Source organism: Nannizzia gypsea, genomic scaffold (assembly GCF_000150975.2).
Source record: "Nannizzia gypsea CBS 118893 supercont1.3 genomic scaffold, whole genome shotgun sequence".
In the NCBI taxonomy this organism is placed as follows: domain Eukaryota; kingdom Fungi; phylum Ascomycota; class Eurotiomycetes; order Onygenales; family Arthrodermataceae; genus Nannizzia; species Nannizzia gypsea.
The window spans coordinates 1021187-1045175 of NW_003345199.1; the positions used below are offsets into that span (position 1 = coordinate 1021187).

The 23989-nt window shown below is 48.1% G+C and overlaps 8 protein-coding genes across 8 annotated transcripts; 3 read left to right on the top strand and 5 right to left on the bottom strand.

Moving 5' to 3' along the window:
- MGYG_03811 (lovastatin nonaketide synthase) lies at positions 1–7306 on the top strand (the record flags this gene model as incomplete). The annotated part of the gene is made up of 4 exons (XM_003173588.1): positions 1–334; positions 394–662; positions 728–7079; positions 7146–7306. 4 exons carry the CDS (start codon positions 1–3, stop codon positions 7304–7306), a joined length of 7116 nt encoding a protein of 2371 aa, XP_003173636.1.
- Positions 7307–7746: 440 nt separating this feature from the next.
- Positions 7747–9694, bottom strand: MGYG_03812 (hypothetical protein; the record flags this gene model as incomplete). The annotated part of the gene is made up of 3 exons (XM_003173589.1): positions 7747–8096; positions 8375–9252; positions 9342–9694. The coding sequence occupies 3 exons, from the start codon at positions 9692–9694 to the stop codon at positions 7747–7749; spliced, it is 1581 nt and encodes a 526-aa protein (XP_003173637.1).
- A 1040-nt stretch (positions 9695–10734) lies between these two features.
- On the top strand, positions 10735–12951 carry MGYG_03813 (C6 zinc finger domain-containing protein; the record flags this gene model as incomplete). The annotated part of the gene is made up of 4 exons (XM_003173590.1): positions 10735–11127; positions 11183–12551; positions 12620–12810; positions 12871–12951. 4 exons carry the CDS (start codon positions 10735–10737, stop codon positions 12949–12951), a joined length of 2034 nt encoding a protein of 677 aa, XP_003173638.1.
- Positions 12952–13100: 149 nt separating this feature from the next.
- On the bottom strand, positions 13101–13711 carry MGYG_09029 (hypothetical protein; the record flags this gene model as incomplete). Its single annotated transcript, XM_003173591.1, has 2 exons — positions 13101–13491; positions 13566–13711. 2 exons carry the CDS (start codon positions 13709–13711, stop codon positions 13101–13103), a joined length of 537 nt encoding a protein of 178 aa, XP_003173639.1.
- A 1181-nt stretch (positions 13712–14892) lies between these two features.
- MGYG_09030 (hypothetical protein) lies at positions 14893–16552 on the bottom strand (the record flags this gene model as incomplete). The annotated part of the gene is made up of 6 exons (XM_003173592.1): positions 14893–15223; positions 15294–15574; positions 15606–15797; positions 15875–16045; positions 16153–16396; positions 16473–16552. 6 exons carry the CDS (start codon positions 16550–16552, stop codon positions 14893–14895), a joined length of 1299 nt encoding a protein of 432 aa, XP_003173640.1.
- Positions 16553–18559: 2007 nt separating this feature from the next.
- Positions 18560–20623, bottom strand: MGYG_03815 (hypothetical protein; the record flags this gene model as incomplete). Its single annotated transcript, XM_003173593.1, has 1 exon — positions 18560–20623. The coding sequence occupies one exon, from the start codon at positions 20621–20623 to the stop codon at positions 18560–18562; it is 2064 nt and encodes a 687-aa protein (XP_003173641.1).
- Positions 20624–21438: 815 nt separating this feature from the next.
- On the bottom strand, positions 21439–22085 carry MGYG_03816 (hypothetical protein; the record flags this gene model as incomplete). Its single annotated transcript, XM_003173594.1, has 2 exons — positions 21439–21776; positions 21869–22085. The coding sequence occupies 2 exons, from the start codon at positions 22083–22085 to the stop codon at positions 21439–21441; spliced, it is 555 nt and encodes a 184-aa protein (XP_003173642.1).
- A 381-nt stretch (positions 22086–22466) lies between these two features.
- Positions 22467–23838, top strand: MGYG_03817 (acyl-CoA desaturase; the record flags this gene model as incomplete). The annotated part of the gene is made up of 2 exons (XM_003173595.1): positions 22467–22725; positions 22787–23838. 2 exons carry the CDS (start codon positions 22467–22469, stop codon positions 23836–23838), a joined length of 1311 nt encoding a protein of 436 aa, XP_003173643.1.
- Positions 23839–23989: the final 151 nt, after the last annotated feature.

Below are 23989 nucleotides of genomic sequence, written 5' to 3' on the forward strand. Positions count from 1 at the left end.
ATGGATTGTTCAGATAAACAGGAACCCATTGCTATTGTTGGTGCCGCATGTCGCTTTGCTGGCGAGGTGTCATCCCTTGGCTCTCTATGGGATATGATCAGCAAGGTCAAGACCGGCCACTGTACAGTGCCTGGTGATAGATGGAATAGCAGTCACTGGTATCATCCAGACCCGGACCGAAAAGGCAGCATCGGTTCACAGCACGGATACTTCCTTCAACAAGACATCAGCCACTTTGACGCCCCTTTCTTCTCAATAACGGCCAAGGAGGCGGCCGCAATGGACCCGATGAAGAGGCTATTGCTTGAAGTGAGTTATGAAAGTTTCGAGAATGGTAAGGTAAATTCCAAAGCCGGTCAACAACAAAGTTTGATTCTGATTATGAGTCTGTAGCCGGTATCCCGGTCGAGGATTTGATGAATAGTCGTACGGGTTGCTACGTTGGCAGCATGAGAAACGACTACGAAATGATCTCCACGCGCGATTTTTACGACATCAGCCATCCGGCAGCAACTGGTCTAAGCGGAGCAATGACTGCTAATCGTGTGTCATGGTTTTTTGGTCTCAAGGGCCCAAGTATGACGCTTGACACAGCCTGTAGCTCGTCGCTATACGCTCTTCACCTTGCATGTCAGTCGCTTAGGCTGAGAGAGACCAACATGGTAGGTTGAGACAGTTACATTTCCGCTTGTGATTTGATAGTCAGCTTCTTATTTGATCCTGATAGTCGCTCATCGCGGGGGTTAACCTTATGATTAACCCCAATACTATGAACCAACTCACCGCAATGCATATGCTCAGTCCCGAGGGCATCTCGCACACATTTGATGACCGCGCCAATGGGTATGGCCGTGGAGATGGTATTGGCGCTCTGATAGTCAAGCGTCTATCAGATGCTATTCGTGATGGTGACACCATCCGCGCCGTGATTCGTGGTACTGGTGTCAACGCCGACGGCAAAACACCCAGTATCACACAACCAAGTTCCGAGGCACAGGCCGACCTCATCAATCAAACCTATACCGATGCAGGGTTAGATCAGTCGGAGACTGAGTATTTCGAATGCCACGGTACGGGGACACCAGTTGGCGATCCTCTTGAACTAAACGCTATTGCTTCAACCCTTGGAGCAGCAAGGCGTACAGCTGGAAAGTCTCCTCTCTATATTGGGAGTATCAAGCCTACTGTCGGCCATACAGAGGGATGTGCAGGCTTGGCAGGAGTTTTTAAGGCAATTCTGCTACTTGAAAAAGGAATGCTGGTTCCTACGTATGGGGTAGAACAGGTAAATCCCAAACTGAAGTTGACCGAGTGGAATCTTGCCCTTCCTCAGGATATCGTCACATGGCCCTCAGCAGGTTTGCGTCGTGTCAGTGTTAACTCATTCGGATTCGGCGGTGCTAACGCTCACATTATACTGGAAGATGCTTACCATTACCTCCAAGAAAGGGGCCTGGCTGGTAGGCACAACACAACCATACATGATTCGGGCTCGGATTCTGGCGTTGATGATGCACCGGTAAATGGAGCCGTCCACGACGAATCCAAACAATTATTTCTCTTCAGCAGCAAAGACCAGGCCGGGACTAAGCGTGTGTCAGAGGGCATAAATACGTGGCTACAAAGTGACTCAACGGATAAAAGTTGCCCATACTTCTTGGAGAACCTTGCATACACACTCGCGCTGCGCCGCACACATCTCGAACATAGAACATTTGCAGTTGCAAGTTCGCTATCGGAGCTCACAAAGAAAATATCACAAGGATTGCCGGCTGCAACTCGAGCACAGCGTCATGGAGACAACCTTGTCATGGTATTTACTGGTCAAGGTGCGCAATGGGCAGCGATGGGACGGGGACTTTTTGAGAACCCCATATTCCGTCAAAGTATTGATGATTCCCAGTCTCACCTCCAGGCTCTGGGCTGTAAGTGGAATGCAAATGAAGAGTTGACTAAGATACCCAACCCAAACATCGACCGTCCAGAATATAGCCAGCCCCTCTGCACAGTCGTTCAGGTTGCACTGGTCGACCTTCTTCGATCCTGGAAGATTTTACCTACAGCCACTATCGGACACTCGAGCGGCGAGATTGCTGCCGCCTACGCCGCCTCATTTCTGACCCAAAGCGACGCCATAAAGCTGGCCTATGTCCGCGGCCTCAGCTCTGCCGCTATCTCTAAGCAAGGTGCAATGATGGCTGCTGGGCTTTCCGAAGATGATGCTCAGATATACCTTGAGAAAGTCCCACAGGGGTCTGCGGTTGTGGCCTGCGTGAACAGCCCATCAAGTGTGACGCTCTCTGGTGATGTCGATGCTATAAACCAGCTGGAGGCTCTAATTTCTAGTGACGGTAAATTTGCCCGCAAACTGAAGGTCGCAACCGCGTACCACTCTCCTCACATGCGCGAGGTTTCGCCATCCTATCTTGAAATGATTGGCGAATTATCACCGAGGCAGAGGGATGAGTCGGACAGCAGTAGCCCAGTCATGTATTCGTCCCTTACGGGTTCCATGGTTTCTTCTGCTGAAGAATTGAGCGCCCAGTATTGGGTCGACAATATGCAGAATCCTGTGCGATTCTCGCAGGGCTTTTTGGCATTGCTGAAGCATAAGAGAGTGGCCTCAGGCAGTACCCGCCCAGTAGCCATACATTGGGGAGGTTTCCTTGAGGTTGGCCCTCATGCGGCTCTCAAAGGGCCTCTGCGACAGATCATTGATGCGAGCAATAACAAATTCGCCAAGTCAGCACCTTACGCATCCATGCTCGTTCGTGGCAAAGATGCAAGAGAGACGTCCTTGGACGCCACAGGAGTACTTTGGGCTGCAGGTTGCAAAATTGATATGGGTGCAGTTACCCAGCACCCAACAGTCAATACCACACCTCAGATGCTTTGCGACTTACCCTCATACCCCTGGAATCATACAAGAGGTTTCTGGCACGAATCGTATACGTCACGCTCTCATCGGTTCCCTTCCCATGAACGCAGTGACTTTCTGGGCATACCGGAAGATTCTCCAAATAGCCATGAGCCGCGGTGGAGAAACTACCTGCGTATATCGGAAAACCCATGGATTGAAGACCATACAATAACAGGAACCGTACTGTACCCAGGGGCCGGCATGCTTGTAATGGCCTTGGAAGGTGTCCTGCGCACTGCTGACAGCTCTAAGACTGTTGACGGTTTCCGATTTAACGATGTTATGTTTGAACGTGGACTCGTGGTATCTCTTGATGACGGGTTGCCCGTGGAGACCCGCATAAGTTTCCATCCACACGGTATAAAACCCGACTCGTGGACCTTCACGGTCTTCTCAATGACCAAGGGCTCGCCGTGGGCAAAACACTGCTCTGGGACCGTTGCCCTTGTATATGAGAAGGATGAAAGTGAAGTTGAAGAAGGCCGTGTCGATCCATTCTGGCAGAAACAATTGGATTTACGCAAGGCCCTGCTCTCTACAGCGGACTCCATGGTTATCAATGTTGACGAATTCTACAAAAATCTGGACTCCATCGGCATGCAGTACGGTCCAGTCTTCCGTAATGTGGTGTCCCTCACGTTAGTGCCGTCTATGGGCGCTTCGCACGGATCCATAGCTGTTCCAGATACCAGGTCTACAATGCCCAAACATTATGAGCCGCCGCATGTTATTCACCCGGCAACCATGGACTCTATATTCCACATCATGCTTGCTTCCCTTAATAACGGTCAACCAGTGAAGCAAGCTGCGGTGCCTTATAGCATTGAAGAAATGTACATCGCCCGAGATCAACCACAAGAGCCTGGAGCGCTCTACTCCGGCTATGGTCGCTTGCTGTCACAGAGCGGCCATGAGATCGCCGCCGAGCTATCTGTCTCTGATCAAGAGTGGGAAAAACCAAAGCTTTCTATTAAAAATTTTGCTCTTCGTCAGGTTACGTCTGGGGACGACCGGGAAATGGCTGGTTCCATATTGCCGGGGACCACCAAAAATTGCGCGAGGATCACTTGGATTCCCGATCTTGCTTTCGTGACTAGGGATGAGGATCATACGAAGCTCGTATCATCTAGGGAGACGGCTGCTTTGATCAACAGCTTGCTAGACCCGTTGTTCCTAAAGATGTCGAGTAACACTGTACTCGTTGTAATGTTCGATGAGTCCAAATCTAGCACCGATCTTCTCCTTGATTTAAAGAACAGAACATATGGACCCAAAAAGATCATAGCCCTCGCGACATCCGAGTCGGGAGGCCAATTGATGCGAGCTACTCTTGGTGAAAGTACCGAGAAGACCACCATCATCTATAACGAATGGCTGCCGGAAAACGAACTTCTTCAGACACTGGCGCCAGAAGCTAACGATCTTGTTATCGGCTTGGGAGTCCCTGATGTCTCGAAGAATGCTACAACGCTCATGAAGCTGGCTCCACTGGCGTGTCTTACCCATGCCAGTCAGCCAGATGAAGTTGACATCGTTATACCAGCCAGCAAGCTCGTTAGCCACTTTGTTGGGGATACAACCGGCGTGCTGTTCGCATCAAGCACGAGTTCACCCTCGGCTGTGCTACCTGACTCTGTTATTCTTCTCTTGCCTATATCGCCGTCTGACACCCTTCGTACTTTTGCCACAACAATCCAGGCTAAGCTTGAAAACTGCAGTGTGTCAGTCTCACAAAAAATACTGACTCCCTGCGACGTGGCTTCACTTAGTGGGCAGTCTGTTATTTCTCTCCTCGAGGTTGACAATCCATTAGTGTATGCTTGGGACGAAGACCAATTTCACGCCTTTAAGGCGCTCGTATCCACAGTTGAACGTCTTTTCTGGATTACCCACGGGAGCGTACTGGAAAGTTGGTCTAATGGTATTGAATTTGCAACAAGCCAGGGTTTGCTACGAGTGCTGCGCAATGAATACCCAGTCACAAGCTTGCCATCTCTAGATCTGTCTGCAGCCGCCGATATTTCCAGTGGCCTATATGTAGATTTGATTCTCAACGTTTGGAGAGCGTCTCTTGCCGAGGACGCAGAAATGGAATACGCTGAATCCAACGGCTTGATTTACATTCCTCGGGCCATCGAGGATGCCGGGTTCGACTACGAACTGCAATTAGCAAGTAATACCGCAAAGCCAGTTATGTCTGCCCTGGGCGCTTCGGGGAAGCCACTGAAAGCGAGCGATTCTCTCAACACCCAAGGTTGCATCTGGGTCCCAGACAAAGAGGCGGAATCATCACTTCAAGCAGACGAAATTGAGGTAAAAGTTGAGTACGCTGGACTTGGAACTAGCAAAACATTGAGCTCTGCTCACCACGCTGTTGGTATCGTTACTCGTCGAGCCGACTCAGCCAAGGCATTTGAGCTTGGCCAGCGAGTCATTGTTTTCTCCCACTCTGCCGCAAGGACTCATGTCCGGCAAGCTCAGTCCCTGGTTGCCCCGTTGCCTGAAGGTCTTGGTCCGCAGGAGGCTGTTGCTCTTGTAGAGCCGATGATAACTGCGCAGTATGCGCTTATCGAAATAGCCCATCTAAAACGCGGCCAAGCATTGCTGCTTGACAACGCAGCGAGTGCAGTTGGACAATCCTTAATACGAGCGGCCAAAGCTGTTGGAGCGAATATATTTGCTTTAGTCCGCAGTAAAGCAGAGCGAGGGATGATATCCGATGTATTTGGAATCCCCACCGACCACATCTTTGACTCTGCTTTGGACAGCTTTGTACCATTCATTCAAAGTATCACATACAACTGTGGCGTTGATGTCGTTGTCAACCAACAATCGGGGGCACATATCTCTAGAGCCATGTCAGTCCTGAGTGATTTTGGCCAATTTGTCGACATCAATGGCGGAAGCACCAAAGCTCTCCTTCCGACCTCGAAAGCCAACTTTACTTTCACGCGTATTGACATGGCTACATTGATGCAAAGCAGACCAAGTATTATCAGCAAGCTATTCCAGCGAGCATTCAATGAATATACTTTCCAGGAGCGTTCCCCACTAACAGTACTGCCGGTTACCAATCTTTCGGCTTCAACGAACAATACATCGGCTGAACAAGTTGTCGTGTCTTTGACTGATGCAAGTTCTGTACCCATGCATGCAACATACCAGGAATTGAAGCTTGACAGTCAAGCAACATACGTACTGGCCGGTGGCTTGGGTGCACTTGGCTTAGATATTGCCAATTGGATGGTCGAATGTGGTGCTAAGAACCTAGTTTTTCTATCTCGATCAGGCGGCTCAAAGAATGAAGATGATCTGCAGAAGTTCGCTGAGCGTTCTGTACGTGCCGAAGCATACAAATGCAATGTTAACGATGCTGTCAGTGTTGCCCAATTATTTGACTCCCTCAAAGCCAGTGGCAGGAGAATAGCCGGTGTGATCCAATTAGCCATGGTACTCGAAGACGGCATTTTCGAGAACATGTCTTTCGCTCAGTGGCGTCGTGCGATTGAACCCAAGACTAAAGGCTCACGAAACCTATTGGCTAATATCTGGCCTGGCGATAAACCGTTTTTCATTTTGCTATCGTCCATTACTGGTGTTATCGGCAATACTGCGCAAGCAAACTACGCCTCTGGAAACACTTTTGAGGATGCATTAGCACATCACGCTCGTGCTCATCTCGGAATTAACGCTACTAGCATTGACGTCGGCTTGGTTTCTGATTCCTCGCACTTTACGGCAGCTGGCGAATTTGGTGATCTCTCCAGCTACCTTAGCAGGTACCAGCACGGTTGGCGCGGCCTACAGACGAACCTTAAAGAACTTGGGGTCGTTATGCAAGCTATCATGCGACGCTCTACTACATTAGGACAGAGCGCGCCCGCTCAGATAGTGCTGGGACTAGGTGACCGTATTGAGCACAACGAGAGCGCTGGGGGTTTTTCGAAGGACAAGAAATTCGAGCTCCGCGTCGTCAAAACCGGAAACGACGCCAGTGACGGCAAAGCGACGCAAGATGTTGGTGTCCTCTTGTCCAATGCGACGAGCATGGCAGAGGCTGCTGTAGTTGTGGAAGATAATATCAAGGAGCTGGTCGCTGCCGCCATGGGTGTCCCCCCCGAGGAGATAGATTCTCAAAAACCTCTCTATGACTATGGTGGTAAGTCATATACGTCCACTTTACTAGTTATAAGAAAATGATGTGTCTAACGAGCTTTTACTGCAGTTGATTCCTTACAGGCTGTCGAGGTTCGGAATCGCGCCCTGAAAAACATGCGGGGTGATATTTCGGTCTTTGACATTCTGAGTGCTATGCCGCTGGCCGGTGTAGCAGCCAAAATTGCAGCCAGTAGTCAATGGGTAAATATCACTGCCGACGAGGATTGAGAGAGAGGTTGTTATCTATCTTGATAAGTAGTGTATTGGACGGGATATTAATAAGCTTGTAGACAATTGGTTAGATAACTACGGGTTAATTAAATAGTTGATGTCAGATTTTTGGTATTAATAAGTCATCTGATCTCGCTATATCTCGCTTGATAGCTTCAATGTCATCCTCCACCTTTTGACAGTTGGTTGGTTACTTAAACCAGGTCAGACTTCCGCTTTCTCACCCTTACCCTCACCCCGGGTGGAGGTATAGCTAGTTCCGCTATCCAGACATTTGCTGGTCGCATACCTCTATACCCCAAAGGAAATTCGATGTCATAGTTTCTCAAGGCATAAGCTAATATCATCTTCAATTCACAACCCACCAGACAACGGCCCGGGCATGCGTGTCTGCCATGACCAAAGGGAAGATACTGCGGCGACGTGCTCACGAACGACTACTTGTTAGCCACAGGTTCAACAGGGTTAGAGTCCCCATTAGAAGCCTTTATTCTCCCGGAGAATCGAAAAGGGTCGAACTTTAAGGGGCTGTTGAACTTTTCAGGATCTAACTGTGCAGGTAACGCCAGGAAAGAAATTATAGAGCCCCTTTTAAACGGCGTTCCGTTATTCGTGACCACGCCATCTTTCATGACCTTGCGTAATAGCCCGCGGTTGCCAAACGGAAAATTTACACGCATAGTTTCTCGTGGAACACTGTCTGCCTTGGAGAACTTTTCATGGCTGGGACAGGCCATACTTACTTCGGTGGCAACCCGCGTCAACTCCGCTTTATCACCCCAGAACGCTATGCATGGTATTTATATAATCCCGGTGAAATACCGCATCAATGTTACTAAGAACAAGTCTAATGTATACCCGCCCTTGACGTACAAATGGAATATTCCGAGTCTATCCACGCTGAACTGATTTCCCTTGAGACTGATAGATGGATGCCTGTTAGGATTTGGACTTATCCTGTGTCACAACTCTCCGCAAAAATAAAATAAAAATAAAAATAAAAATAAAAAAAAGCCTCAACTCCCTGGTGAGGTTTCTAGGGCCTTTATATCTTTCCCAAAAGGCCCTCAGTAGTGAAATGTTTGCTTATAAAGGCAATGAGACCACCAAACAAGCACATGGAGCCGCTAAACATTGATACTTCAAAGAAACCTCCATATCGATTAACGAAGGCTCCATTGACTGGCGGGCCGATCAAACCACCAAGGGAGCTGATGGACATCCCCATCCCCATGTATGTTCCGATATCTCGGGGATCCTTGGGGCAGAGAGAAAACGCTGCAGAAGCCCCAGAGATGATTGTACCAGACACGAACCCAAAAGTAATCGCATATCCGATCAATACAGCGTTAGTTGTGGCTGAGTTCATACAAAAAATAACAATGCCTGTGATAACTCCTCCAAAAGAAAAAATATTCAAGCGCCCGTACTTATCTGCTAGCACACCAGGGATAATGCGGCCGAAAGTAGAGGATGCATTAGTAATGGCAAGCAGATAACCGGCAAGTGTAGGATGCATACCCCTTGACACTGCATATATTGGGAGGAAGAAGAGCGGGGTGAACATGCCAACAAACATAAAAAATAACGATACAATCAAGATGATAAACTTCACCTCTTTATATGCTGCAGGTATCCAGAAGGTAGATGATCGAGACGGGAGACGCGCCTTGACAGTAAGGCATGCAAAGAGCATAAAAGGCATAATGAGAAACCCAATGATTCTCACAGACCAGCCAAACCCCAAGGTAGAACTGTTCAGCATTTTTGATAAAGCAATGGGTATAATGATTCCGCCGATTGAAGAGCCAGACACTACGACGCCCAAGGCAGCCGCACGCTTCTTATTAAAGAACTGGGAGACCGCTGCAAAAGCTGGGAACTGCAGAAACCCCATAACGATACCCATAAGAACACCTTGTACAAGCATCATTTGCCAGTAACTGTTGCAGAGGCTAAGCATCAATATTGCGAAAATATAAATGACTGCTGTGGGTATAATAATCTATTGTGAAGTCAGCTAAAATAAAACTTATCAAGGCAATCGTTAAATGGCCAGGATACCCATGCACCCAGAAGATCAAAGGATGGCCCGCCCATTATTCCCGTTGCAAACAAGAGGAATGCCGATAGTGATCCAATCCATGCCACTTTATCAGGAGACTCTCCGCTGAGTTGATGAGAGAGATAGTATTCAGTAAAGACGCCAAAGGAGTTTGAGAAGCCCAAGCAACAGAAGAATATCGCAGAACCTCCGACTGCAACGAGCCATGCCCTAACTCCACCATCTGGTGCTTCCCCAAAATGGGGAACCGTAGAAGGCATTTCTTCCCCTTTCCCCTCGTCCTGAAGAGACGCCCTTGATACTGTCACGGCACTCTCCATGGTTAGGATATATATATGTGTGTATATATATAAGTTATCTGTAGATTTATAATGCAGATTAAAAGATTGAGCTGTTATCCAGCTATATTCGCACATATTCATAAAGCAACATAAGGCGATCCATCATGCCGTATATGCGATCTTTTATATTGATCATCTAGCTAAGTGTAATATCTATTCTTCGGCTTGCTGCTCCTGAAGTCGGCAGTCGGCACTCGGGCTCGGACTCGGGCGCTTAACGACTCGGTGACGGCCTCGGGCAATGGGAAACGATACGGACCAAGAACGAAGGTTACGTGGTGACATTTAGACTTTCGTATGGGCGGGCCGAATTCTTGGGATTTTGGGTTGGGTTGGCCCAATGGGTCCAATGGGCCCTATTATGTAATTCTTGGTATATCTTGGCGCTTATAATAATATAATAGTAAATTGGGGTCTAGTGCTATTGTTTTTAGATTTTTAGCTAATTTATTCATTTAGTTATAGATACTTTAAAAAATATGGATAAATCTTGTCCCTATTTTAAATAAAGCTCTAATAAAAATGAGTGGGTGTAAGCCTTGGTGTGATCACGGGTAGTTAGGTAAATTTAAACTCTTTGGAGATTCTGAGTCAGCCACTAGTTCAATGGAACTTCCATAAATACTCCACTCCGCATAACCTCCGATTCTCATGAGTTTTCCGGTATAAAATCTACCCAATATCGTAGATGTCAATCAGGACCTTTCTAAGTCTCCAACAGGATTGCGCAAAGAACTAGTTAGTTGAAGACTTAAAAGTGGCATCGTCGCGATGCTTGGGGCAGAGCGTCGGCAGCGAAGACCTCCTGTGCAAGTTGTCCACTTCCCTCGTCATTAACTAGCCATCCGGACTGCTAATAAAGGTTATGTAGGGCTTGCTCTCTTTGTCGAAGAAGGAAGATTCGATGCAACCGAGAGGAGCCCTGTAGTAACTGTGTGCGGTCTCGGGCTAAGGCATGTCTCTATGAGCGTAAATCAACGCAGGTATCACCACACCTCGATACCAGTAATAAGCCAACTATGACTAGACTGAGTGCAGGGTTAAGCCCAAAGGGCACGGATCGTATATCAAGTGGAAGGTCTGCTTCTCAGAGCTATCCACCTTCGCTGACGGAAGGGTCCACAAATAAATCGGTCGTGGTAAACCAGCCGTCTCATGACACAGGATCCACGAATAGTACCAGGGCTGGCTCTGGAGAAAACAAACCGTACAACTATAACCCAAATACCCAGAAGAGTTCTTCTGCCTACATTTCGGCGCCCAGAATACTAGAGACCTCGTCACAGATCGGTGGTACCTTCCATATCCATCGTAGGGCTGGTATTCCTAGCGAACCTCTTGCCATATCCGGTGCTATCACACATAAAGGACGTTCATTTGGCCAAAGTCATTGGATCAATATGATTTCCCTAGTAAGCCCCGTGCCATAATCAACCTTTTTCGAACATCAAATAATGAAAATTTTAGTTTGAGGACATCTGTGGGACTGTTGAGCGGCATTTGCAATATGACCAATCTGTCACTCTTTCCAATGTTGAAAAGTGCAAGGCTTTGGCCAGAACTATCAAATCGCGACGTATACCTACGGGCCCTATTCGTCTCACGTCAGATCTCCCCTCCAAAAAGGTGTCTGACGAGCTCGTGGACTGCTACATCCAGACAATTGAGTCTATATACCGAATTCTCCACATTCCAACCTTCAAGATGGATTACGAAGCACTATTCCTATCCGCGGACGAGACTGCACCCGACATCACATTCCTAGCTCAAGTTAAACTAGTACTTGCTATTGGTGCGGTTACCTACGATAAGAACTTCTCGCTACGCGTTCTGGCAACTAGATGGATATATGAGACCCAAGCTTGGCTTTTCAGTCCTACATTTAAATCACGATTCAATATTCAATCATTGCAATCCTATCTGTTACTTCTGTTTGCCCAAGAAATGGTGGGCATTGACGGAGATCCGATGTGGGTTTCAGTCGGCACCTTATTGAGGAGAGCAATCTATATGGGGCTACACAAAGACCCCGATGGAATGCCCGGGGACGATGGAAAGCCTGGAAATACCCTGTTTGTGACAGAAATGCGTCGTAGGATCTGGAATACAATCCTTGAAGTTTGCCTTCAGTCAAGTTTAACTTCCGGAGGGCCCCCATTATTCTCTCTTGACGATTTTGACACAAAGCCTCCAAGAAATTTTGACGATAAACAAATCAAGGACTCTGCTGCCATACAAAAAGATGAATTTACCCAAGCATCTATCTCTATAGCTCTTCGTGAGACTTTGCCTCAGCGCTTAGCGGTAATAACCTTTCTTAATAGTCACGGTTCCTCACTTTCGTCGTGCACCTACGAAGTAATTCTTCAACTTGATAAGGAGCTCCGATCAGGCTATAAGTCTTTATGTAAGACTATTCAAGACTATACCCGCAGTCCTTACCCTTCCTCTCTATTTGAATTTCGCACAGTCGATTTAATCATGCAACAATATCTCTTATGTCTTCATGTGCCCTTTTTTGGCCTATCGTCGGCTTATGCATTCACGAGAAAGGTCACTGTTGAGGCTGCTTTTAAAATATGGCATAGCACTTATCAGACTTTGCCTTTTGTTACTTCTCGGCCTAATGAATGTCCTCGCTCCTCGACTCGTGATCATTCAACGCTCCTAGCAACTTGCGGCTCAGGATTTTATCGAACCATCATGCTTCAGGCTGCTCTAGTGATAGCGGCGGAACTTAGATCACAGATTCGGAATAGCGAAAGCCTAGGCCCAATACCTTTAAGCCAAGATCTGTTTACGGTGCTGGAAAATGCAAAGGCATGGTCTATCCAGTGTATTGAAGCTGGCGAAACCAATATCAAGGGACCTTACTTATATGTGTAATTGATGCACATATTCAAGCACTTCTGAAAGATCCAACAGAAGATTACATTCCTGGGACTTTAATAGGCGCTCTTGAAGATGCATCCGCAGCGTCACTGTCTATTCTTAATGGTGTGGCTACCCTGGACCCTGTTGGGAACTCCACTGATACGCTTCACGAAATGCCGCTGGACAATATGAGTGACGTAACAGAAGATTGGAGATTTATGGTATGTGATGAATTCCCAAGTATATACTCATATTCGATTCAATGTCACTCATTTTATTAGGTGGCCGATTCAATATTCAATCTAGACTGTAGTTCCGATATTATGCACTCGCTATTCGGAACCGCCCACACAGCACGGTAGTTTGAATTTCGTTTCTACCAGCCGATGGATAGATATAAAATCCCCAGGGCCACAATTCCTCGCTGTGACTTTAATCAGAACGAAATGACACATAATTATATGTTGTATACCCAATTCTCGCTATATGAGCGGCGAATTCTTCCCTTGACTTATCGCCATTCTGTAAGCACCGTGTCTCCCTCAGTTGCTCGCACATACCCTAGGCTGTCACACCATAGCTGCTCTCTCATTCTCAAGTCTTCTGATTCAGCCCCAGCCTTTGCTCTCTTAGACCCATTCATATAAATTCCACTCGGATGGCTACCCAGTGTTTCTGTTTCAAACACAGCGTATAATACGTCCCCGACAGATTTCCACGTCGTTCTGAACGGGTCATTAGGTCGAAATAGGATTATGATGGCCGCGACGATTCTAAGAACGACTTGGGCCAAAAATACCCCCCTGACCCAGCCGTCTCGGTGGCTAAGTTCGGTTGGCATGGCGGCTGGGTCGACAGCTAGAACGGATATGCTAGACAGTTTGGAGTCTTTTTCTAGGCGCCTAGATAACTCTCAACTTTATTTCACAATCAAACTTGCCCATGATGTATTTGGTGTTATTCTAGAGACACTTACAACATCATAACCTGGCAGAGTTTCGCAGCGCCATATCTTCTAATACCCGCTAGCCGGTCTGCCCGAGTACACTGCATTGCAGTGCCTGCTGACGAGTATCTACTCCCAAATGACGAGAAAGTCGTGCGGTATATAGGCGACCTCATGTCCCCGATGCTAGGCCTGAGCACATCAGAAATCCACCAGCTTGAGCAAAATGTAGATGTTATTTTACACGCTGGTGCTTCTGGTCATTGCCTGAATACTTATTCATCCCTACGGACGCCAAACGTACTTTCAACACACTTTCTAGCATCATTAGCGCTTCCGCGATGGGTTCCCTTCCTCTTATCGTCTAATCGTGTGGTTCTGTTATCTGGGGGTACTTCCCTGCTTCCAGGCTCCGTTTCAAACTTTATGCCACCAATTGACGGCACCGAAGGCTATACCGCGAGTAAGTGGGCAAGCGAAGTGTTCCTTGAGAATATGATGGCAGCGTGCAATGAAAATGGCTGTGTGCGATGGCGAGTGACCATCCATCGACCTTTTATAGCAGTGAGCGAACAAGCTCCACCTTCTGATGCGCCTAGTTTCCATCCTGCGATATTCAGTTGCCATGCGTTGCGTTCCAAGGCTGAATGAAACGGTAGGGTATATTGACTTTGCAGCAATGGATGCAGTCGTCAATAATATCAAAGATGCGACCCTTGGACTCGCTTATACATCCGCTCTGGGATCCTGTCCGCCTTCAATCAAGTTCCAACACCATTCAAGTGGCGTCAAAGTACCCGTGCATGACTTCAAGAGTTATATGGAAGAGATTTACGGGGTGTTTTTGACGAGGTAGATATAGGAGAGTGGATAGTTCGTGCCCAAGGAGAAGGTATTGACCCTCTGATTCCAGCATATTTGGATGACATCTCGAAGAATAGCTCAAAAATGACATTCCCATATATGAGTGAAGGGCTAGTCAAAATATTTAGATAGCTACATTAGTGTTATAGAGAGCTGGCTTAGTTATGGGCAGCGCCTGATTGTCTAAAGGGTTAACTAGGGTTAACCACCCGCTAGTTCTATAAAATATTCCCAAGTTTTTATATTTTTGATAAAGAGAAGCCGGAGCAAATTAGTGATATGAAATAAAAACATAATAGATGGTTTTGGTCCTGCTTTTCAAAAATATTTATCGAACAATGTGTATCGCTACGGAAGTAAGCAAAAAAGAAGCTCTCGAAGCGCAAGTTCATATCATCAGATAGTTCAAATTACAAAAATGCGAAGATGGGCAGTTACTATTTCTTCTCCCCGTCTCCTTGTTCGTTCGCTCCTCATGGAAGTCAAAAAAATATTATCTCCCCCAATTACCGGAATATCCACCGACATCTCCATAATGCTGCTGTTGTGGTGGTGGTACGTAGTCGGCACGAGGTGGCATGCCGGACTGATATCCTCCGTACTGCTGCTGCTGCTGCGGCGGCGGCGGTTGATGCTGCCATGATGGCCCATTTCCAGGGCTACCATGCTGTCTTGGAGCTCCGTATGAGCCAACGGGAGGGCCCTGGATTGAATCCTGATACACGGGTCTTCCCTGGTCGATGAGAGGATCGTATATAGGATTTGAACCGAAGCCAGGTGGTGGTGGTGGCATGTTTCTCGGTAAGCTTTCGGGCTCTCTGTATCTGTGATCGTAATTCCCCGCGGGGGGGCCTCGAGGGGGGTATGGGTTGGCCGGCCGGTCCAGCCTGGTACTTTGCATATGATTCTTGTCGTTCCGACTGTCTTTTCCTCTGTGCTTCACGGTGGGACAACGGGAAGACGGGAGGGGCGTTAGGGATCTTCATTTTAGGAAGGGTGATTTCCATGTTCTTGGGGGTCGTTGGGGTTTGCACTGGAGAGACTCGGGGAAGGGAACTTTCCGGGGTGTTACTGGGAATTGGCTGGTTCGTATACCGGGGATCTGCCGCCGGTTTGTGGAGGGCCAGAGAAGGAGCGAGCGTTAGGGTCATGCATCTGACCTCCATAGAATCGCCCTGCGTGCTGGTTCATTTGTATACTGTTTACATGTGGTGGTTGGCCCATGGGGACGCTGCTGTTCTGCATGGGTGTTTCGTTGAATGGTTGAGGGTGAGGAGGGAAATGTTGCTGTTGATGTTGGTTGGCTGGTGAGCCCGAGGTAGTATGGAAGCCCTGTACCTGGCCAGCCATAGATATGGGCTGTTGGGGTGTATTACTTCCAACCCGCGAATGATTTGGCTGTTCAATAGAAAACTGGATTAGCTGGCTTGTCCAAGTCCAATGATGGGCACAATATCAACAAGATCAAAACATACACTATTATGCTGGACCATCATCTCGTCCTGGTTGGCTAGGGTAGAGATATCAGAGATAGCATGCACTGGCGTGCTTTGGGCCGAGGAACGTGGATGGGGCACGCCATCTCCGGCAACTGGAGTCCTCTGTGATCTTGGGGAAGTGCTCTGAGGTGATAGTTGTTGTGTAGCCTGTATCGAACACGCAATAGATTAGCCACCGTCAACCCGAGTAACCAGAACAAAATCCCAACAAGCTAAGAGAAGAAAGACTGCGACTTGAGGTCGGTTCAACGTACCGCGAAGTTGCCATTCCCACCCCACTTCGCATTCCTCACTTCCATCAATTCTCTTGTAGCTTCGGACTCAGGCGAGGTGGAACTCATGGTGAGAGGAGAGGGATAGGGCCCAGGACTGGCAGCAGAGTGAGGAGTCGAAGACGTTGATGCAATAAACGGTTCGGTCGGTATCTCCCATTGTGATTTCCTGGTTACGGGCTGGACATAATACCATCGCTGCTGGCGCCCATCCCACTGAGCAAGCCTAGAACAGAACAGCAGCACAACGGTTAGCGATGCAGCAAAAGAAAAGGAAATAGAGAGAGTCAGCTAGAACGTACCATCCCTCGGGGAGTACTGGAGGAGAAGACGATGGGCCAGCCGCATCCGGGCTCATCACCCTTGAAGACTGCGGGCTCATCGTGTGTGTGTGTGTTGTTAGGTGTGCCGGCGGCAGCCAGAGACAGATCTCAAATGGCCCCCACTAACCACCTAGTTAACGGCAACTAGGAAACAGCCGTTTTATATCGAACAGCCACCGATGTCGAGCCAGCAACAAACGGCCAAATGTCGAGCGAGAGGGTATTAATAACGGTGCGACGCTCGATGTGTGAAAAGTTATACCTGGACAGTTATATACCTAGGTAACTGATGTCCTATCCCGCCGTCCAGAGGGGAGTAGTTGTAGATGACCCTGACAACTACCAGGCGACCGCCCAGCGAAAGAGATGTTGATATTAAAAGGACAAACAACAGAAGACGGAGAAAAGGACAAGAAGAGCGCAGCGCAGAGGAGAAAGAGCAAGGACGCTATTGAGTTTGCATGGTGATGTGATTAGTCGTAGATCGATAGTTATATCGTCGAGTGTGATAAGAGCGCGCAGGACAGGGAAATCTGGTCTATCAGGTGGGCGGTTTTCGTCCCTTTTACTGTACAAGGTCAGCGAGCCAGCAGGAGGCAGCAGGCAAGCGAAAGAAACCAGATGGAAGACGCAAGATGAGATGACGAAGAAGAAGAAGAAGAAGAAGAGAAGAAGAAGAAGACGAAGAAGTAGCTATTTTTTTCTCCTTGCTGGTGGGGATGAGATGGAGACGGACGGCAGGTTAACTAGTGGACGGTTAGCAGTAGAGACGATGATATACACGGCGCCGACCTCCTCCTCTGCCTCTTTTCTTCTTCTTGAGCTGCTCTCGTGCCTAACAGTCAGCTAGTTAGTTAGTTAGGTAGATGGACATCCAGCTTCTATTTACACTAGTCAGAGCAGCGGGAGCCCGTCCTGTGTTCTCCTCTGTCTGGCCCCTTGATGCCCAACGGCCAAAGATGTAACTTGGGCATGGAAGAAGTACCAACGATCAAACCACCTGGACTTCCATACATCCATCCCGCTGCGTAAGAGGCCGGTCGTCCATGCTTTTTTGAAAGAAAAAAAGAGGGAAAAAGAAATGACAGGGAAAGAAAAGGACGGAGGCACTCTGATCATGCTTCTTTTCGCGTAAGTGTGTGTGCTCGACCAGGTACAGGACGGACAAGGCTCGCTTGCAGGGGACACAGAAGATCTAGGGTCTGGTCTGGCACGGAGTACAAACATACATATATACATACATGCTATGTAACTGCTAGGACTGTGATATATTTATACGTGCATGCAAGGGTTTTTTCGTCATTCGCTTGGCCGGAGGTGCATATGCTTACTGCGTAGTTGCTGCGGGTTTAGCTAGCTACATACATGTATGTGCGACGAAGGTAGAGGGGAGTGTGTTAAGTAAGGATCGGTGCAAGGGAAGGGAAGGGAAGCCTTCCTTTTTCCTTTGTCGTAAAGAGTATATGCGGAGTGTCCTCGTGGTTATCATATAGCTATGCACCCAGGTCAATAATAAGTTATAGCAGACAAGACGGACGGAGGGCTGGATGTTGCGAGAGCTCTTCCGCTGCAGATGTTGCATTGATTAACTATATAGTGTAGGAAAAAACAGAAAACAGGAGAGAAAAAAAAGACCGCCCAGGCTGGTTATCCTCCCTCCCTCCTTCTCCCCTGATATGCTGCCTAGTATCGCCCAGTTTTATAGTACCGCCGTAAGTAGTAGTTGAAAATTGAGAAAAACGCCGTGAATCCTGCTCCGTTTTTTTGATAATTTGTAGGCCCAGATGAAAATCCCATGATGATAATGATAATGATGATGATGCAGATGAAAACAATGGTGACAAAATGCAAGACAATGATTTGAAGGAGAATACGGGCTCTCTCTCCCAATAAGAAAAGCAGAATAAGATATAGAAAATTAAGAAAGGGAAAAGGGGGGAAGGTTTTCGGTCCACAAAACCCAGTCTGTGTAGAGGGTTTGTTTGCTGTTCGACCATAAGAGAGACGGAGGCTTCGTTTTAAGTAGGTTCGTCACTTATATCGCTCCTGAAAGGACCATTCTTCGTTCACCAAGCGTACTCGTCGTTCATAAAGTCAATGTCGTCACCGTTCCAGTCGTCGTCTCCGCTGGGTTCTGCATCACTGAGGTTCTCTGCTGGCAAGATAACGTCTGCAGGCCGGAGATTGTCGATTCGGATCTTCACCACATTGCACATTCCTGGACCGATACCCGTGAAACGCTGATGCATGATTGGCAGTGTGATGTTTCGAGTAGGAAGCTTGTTTGGGGATGTTCCATCACTAGATCGTGCGCTTTCATCACCACTCATGGACGATTTCCGCTCAGCAAGACGTCGGCTCTTTCTCCTGGGTACATTATCGTCTGTGGCCTCATCTCGGACAAGATGTGAAACGTCAGAAGCATCTGACCTCGGCGATGGTTTACAGGCAGGCACCACTGAAGATGACGCCTTCATGTTTCTGCCGGAGATGCAGAGTGGAGGCTCACTTCTTCTGAGAAACGTTCGTTCAAGCGTTCGGGCCCATTCGTCTCTGAACTGAGCACGGTCACGCCAGTCGGTCTTCAGGATCGCGGTAAGGGTAAGTTTGCGCAGGTACTTCAAGCGTGGAGCAGCCTCAATCAACGATCTGAACACAGCCTCTGCGGTCGTGATGTCCCATTTACGAAGACGTTCGAGTTCAAGCGTTTCCAGATTAGACGGCCATGTTGGAACCTGGCCGGGATGAAGGAGGAGCTCAAAGCGTGGTTCAACGTCATGGGCCAATGTGTCGCCAGAGCTGAAGTTCAGATCCATCCTGAAAACACGCAGGAGAGGACAGGATGCCCGCAGTCCTACAGTGAAGGACATGTCAATATCCTTGTTATGGATCAGATTAAGAACCTCCATCTTCTGGCCATGCTCGAACAGATAACTCGCAAGACCTTCTGTGTCCACGTTTTCACACTGGGTTAGGGTTAAAGTATGCAAGTCGACCGGCAACTTGAAGAAAAAATCATTAGAAATGAAGCACTCGGTAAACCCCAATACCGAGAGCTTTGGAAGAGCAACTAGGGAGGAAACTATAAGTTCGGCTGACGGCGGATAGTCGATACCATGCTGAGGCTGCTTCGTGTCAGCTGGCTCATACGGCCAGATTCTATAGAATCTCACTGTTCTGAGTGAGTGAAGCATTGGATGGAGATGAAATTCCTTCAATCTCGATAGCTGCATTCTGTTACTCCACTCCCAGCTTTGAAGCTGGATATGATCTGGTACCGTCGACTCAAACCATTTCTCAAGAAAGGCCAGCTGGAACGGCTTCGACATCTTCCGTGGAGTATCACTGAGATCACGGATCTGAAGATGCTTTAACTGCGGTGCAAGCACCAGGAAATTATGTAGCGGCATGTTATCCGCCCTGGGAACATGGGTATATAGTTCCAAACATTTTACCTTGCTACGATAATTGGTCAGAGACGTGGACTGATCCAGCTCTAACGGCTTTCTAATCTTCTCCAGCCATTCCATCGAGAAGGCGGTCGCAGAATGATACAGGGCAGCAATAGCGGGCTCAAAAAAGCCCTTGCAGAGCCGGGAAACACGCATCAGCCACCGTATCGACTTCCACTCCTCTGTGACTTGAGTCCCTTTACCCATCGGCGCAGCTTTCAGAAAGATATCGAACAGAACGTGGTATGGGAGGGTCTGCCATGGTGGAATGTTTGCGGATTCAATGAGGGATGGCATATCGAGGTCGATTTCGTCTTCCAGCTTGAGCTGTTTAGGTGAGGTGGTCAGGACTTCCTTGCGGGACGCTTGAAGAAAGAGAGCTCGTTTCTTATTGCTTGATGATGACCTAGTGATTCGTGCTCCGGACGGCTTTCTTCTCCGAGGTGAAGGAGAAAGCGAACGCCGTTCAGTCTGAGGTTCCTCCGAAGGGATAAAGTCAGGATATACCAGTGGCCGAACGGTTACTGGGGAGCTGTCTGAGCTCTCGTCGTAGACGTCTACCTCATCCGAGTCCGAGCTGTCCTCGCGGTAAGTCTTCACTCGAGTACTGCTTGCGCGAAGAGGCCTGCTCGAGCGCCTCGGAGGGTTGGCGGGCAAAGGACGAAGACTTGGAGCCATGCTGCGTCCAAGGGCGGGTGCATCATTGAAAGGTAAGGGTGAAGCGAGATAAAGGAAGTAGTTATCGAGGATCGAGGAAACTGCCGAAACCAGCTCAGCAGGCGGTAGAAAGGCCTATAAGGACCGAACAGCGTCAGGGCGCCTCCCACACGACCCCACAAGCTCACTCGTCGCAATCCATTCTCTCTTTGGTCTATAACTGTTAATGTTCGGATATATCGTCATTGACTTGGCTCGTCGTTGACGTCGGTTTTTTCTTGAGGCTCTTAGAAATAGCAGAGCACGTGACTGCTGTCACGCCTACGACGGGATAGCGGAGGAGAAAAAGCACGCCTCAGCAGCTAAAGAAACACGGGAAAAGATAGCAAATAGGCCTGGAATACTCCGTACATAGACACTAATAACTAGAAGGTTTAATAATTAATCTATGATTATCTATTTACTTATAAAGAGTAGAAACATATAAGAAATGTTAAGCTTCGGAGGAAGGATCCAAATAAAGAGTTTTGATTGGCTGAATTTGCTTACATTGACACAATGCTATTGGTTCGGTTATTATTTTTCCGAGGGATGAGTAAGCCAGCCGCAAAGATTCAAACACAGTGTTGGTGAGCATCTCGAACAGCATCAAACACCACATTCAACACTATACGGAGTGTTGCACCCTATTATGCCTGTGGGTAGGCCATCTTATCATTAGCTTATATCGATCTTATGGAGACGCACAAAGCATTGCTGCGGTTTATGCACCACTGAAAGACAGCCGATGTATCCAGAAAGTGCCTCGGGGCATTGGATCATCATATGGCATCAAGCTAGGGCACCATGTAGTTATTCATAATCTCCTCGACTGAGGGAGTGCGCTTCTCGGCTATGGCTGCGCTGAAAGCTGTAAGCAACGCCTGCCTAGGTCCTGATTGGGCGTCACTGTTATCGGCCAACAGTTTGGCCCCCAAACACATGGTTGTGCTTATAGTGCCGAGGCCCGCGACTATGAAACCAAAGGTCTCGTCCATGATAGCTACGGGAAATACGTCAGGCTTGCGACCCTCCTGCCGAGTGTACTTTTCTTCCCTGTCAACAATACAATCAACGGTAGAAAGCTTCCATGGCTCCCACGCACTCGAGCCTTGGCTCTGCTGGCGTAATTCGACTGCCTTTTCGATACCGCGGCGTATACAGTTATTTTTATGTGCATCCAGTGCCTGAATGTTGGCATGACTTTCAAGTACCACCACATCATACCCGGCGACGGTGCATGCTTGATATGCTTCATAACTTCTCCAAGCTCGAGCATCGACTCGATTGTTTTGTCGTTTTCCGCGTGCGGGAAGCGGACTGGCTCGTCTGCATTTCCTCTAACAGGGCTGAAGTCATCCGCCGAAACACCCTTTAGCTGTTCCGTCTGTCTCTGTGGCGCTGTGAGGGAACCCTGATCGGAAGGAAAAGACCACCACGGCATCGAGGGCCCAGTGAAATATGCCTTCTGTGGCAGAGAATGACCACCCGCCGGTTTGGCGCAGATCAAAACATGGTTGGGTTTCGGAACCTCCCGTAACTTAGTAAACTGAGTTAACCAACTCTCAGCAAGACATCCATGTAGATATTGGCCTCAACAAATGTGTCAACAACGCGCTGCCCAACAGATGCAAACCCTCAACAGCGAGAAACTATCTATATCCTTGTTCTTCATATTTTCTCGATCAAGATCCTGCCATGCGAGTTGTCTTCTTTAACTACTTTCCACGTTGAACGTGTCTGAAGCATTTATACAGTGAAGCCTCACTCTACTCGAATCAACCGTCATCTACCACCACCCAATCCATAGTTATTTCGATACTCCATGGCGGAGCCGGCAATTACTGTTTCCGGGACAGACGGACGAAAGTCCAAGTCTGTCCATGATGAGAAGAAGCCTCACATAACAGAGACGCCCATGACCTGGCAGAACTGGCACCAATTTGTCAACTGGCTGAGCGTATGCTTCATCATAATTGTGCCTCTTGTGGGCTTGGTGGCGGCTTATTTCCTTCCCTTGAAGCGCGCAACCGCCATTTTTGCTGTCATCTACTATTTCAATACTGGACTCGGAATCACAGCTGGTATGCCCAACCACTACAACCATAATCAAATTTAAAGAGCAGGTATTGACTCTTGACGAAGGATATCATCGCCTGTGGGCCCACTCATCGTATGAGGCGTCTACTCCCCTCAAGATTTATCTCGCTGCCGTAGGTGTTGGTGCCATTCAAGGGTCTATCCGATGGTGGTCGAGTGGCCACCGCGCACATCACCGCTATACCGATACAAAAAAAGATCCCTATTCCGTGAGAAAAGGGCTATTATACTCTCATATCGGCTGGATGGTTATGAAACAAAACCCCAAGAATATCGGCCGGTCCGATATTACGGACTTGAATCAAGACCCTATCGTTATGTGGCAGCATCGACACTACATTAAAGCCGTTCTTTTCATGGGCCTTGTATTCCCTACATTGATTTGTGGCTTTGGCTGGGGGGACTGGGCGGGTGGCTTTGTATACGCGGGTATCCTACGTGCAGCTTTTGTGCAGCAGGCAACTTTTTGCGTTAATTCCTTAGCCCATTGGCTAGGAGAGCAGCCATTCGATGATCGCCATTCACCTCGCGACCACGTTGTCACAGCCCTACTAACTTTAGGCGAAGGTTATCATAATTTCCATCACGAGTTTCCTTCTGATTACCGTAACGCGATCAGATGGTGGCAGTATGATCCAACAAAGTGGGCGATATGGACATGGAAACAACTAGGCCTGGCATACAACCTCAAGGAGTTTAAACAAAACGAGATTGAAAAGGGCCTCGTCCAGCAGCTACAGAAAAAGGTGGATATCAAGCGCTCCCAACTGGATTGGGGCACGCCTATCTCTCAGCTGCCGGCCATGATCTGGGATGACTTTAAGACGGAGGCTGCTAAGAAAAATGGACGAGCTCTTGTGGTTATCGCGGGCGTCATTCACGACGTGGCTAGCTTTATCGAGGAACACCCCGGAGGCAAAGTGCTCATATCATCAGCCGTTGGCAAGGATGCGACCGCTCTCTTCAACGGCGGCGTCTACCAGCACTCCAATGCTGCGCATAACCTCCTCTCAACGATGCGCGTAGGGGTCATTTACGGAGGAGGCGAAGTCGAGATTTGGAAGCGTGCTTACTCTGAGAAAACAAAAACGATCTAGTTGTCTATGACTATAGGCGATTAATATGAAGAACTAATCTTACAAGATGGCCATTGCTTTTATACTTAGTATGCAAATGCGCCCCATTAAAGAATTGATAAGGTGGTCCTGGTGATGCGGGTTACCAATGCCAAATTCAGCGCCCGCGATC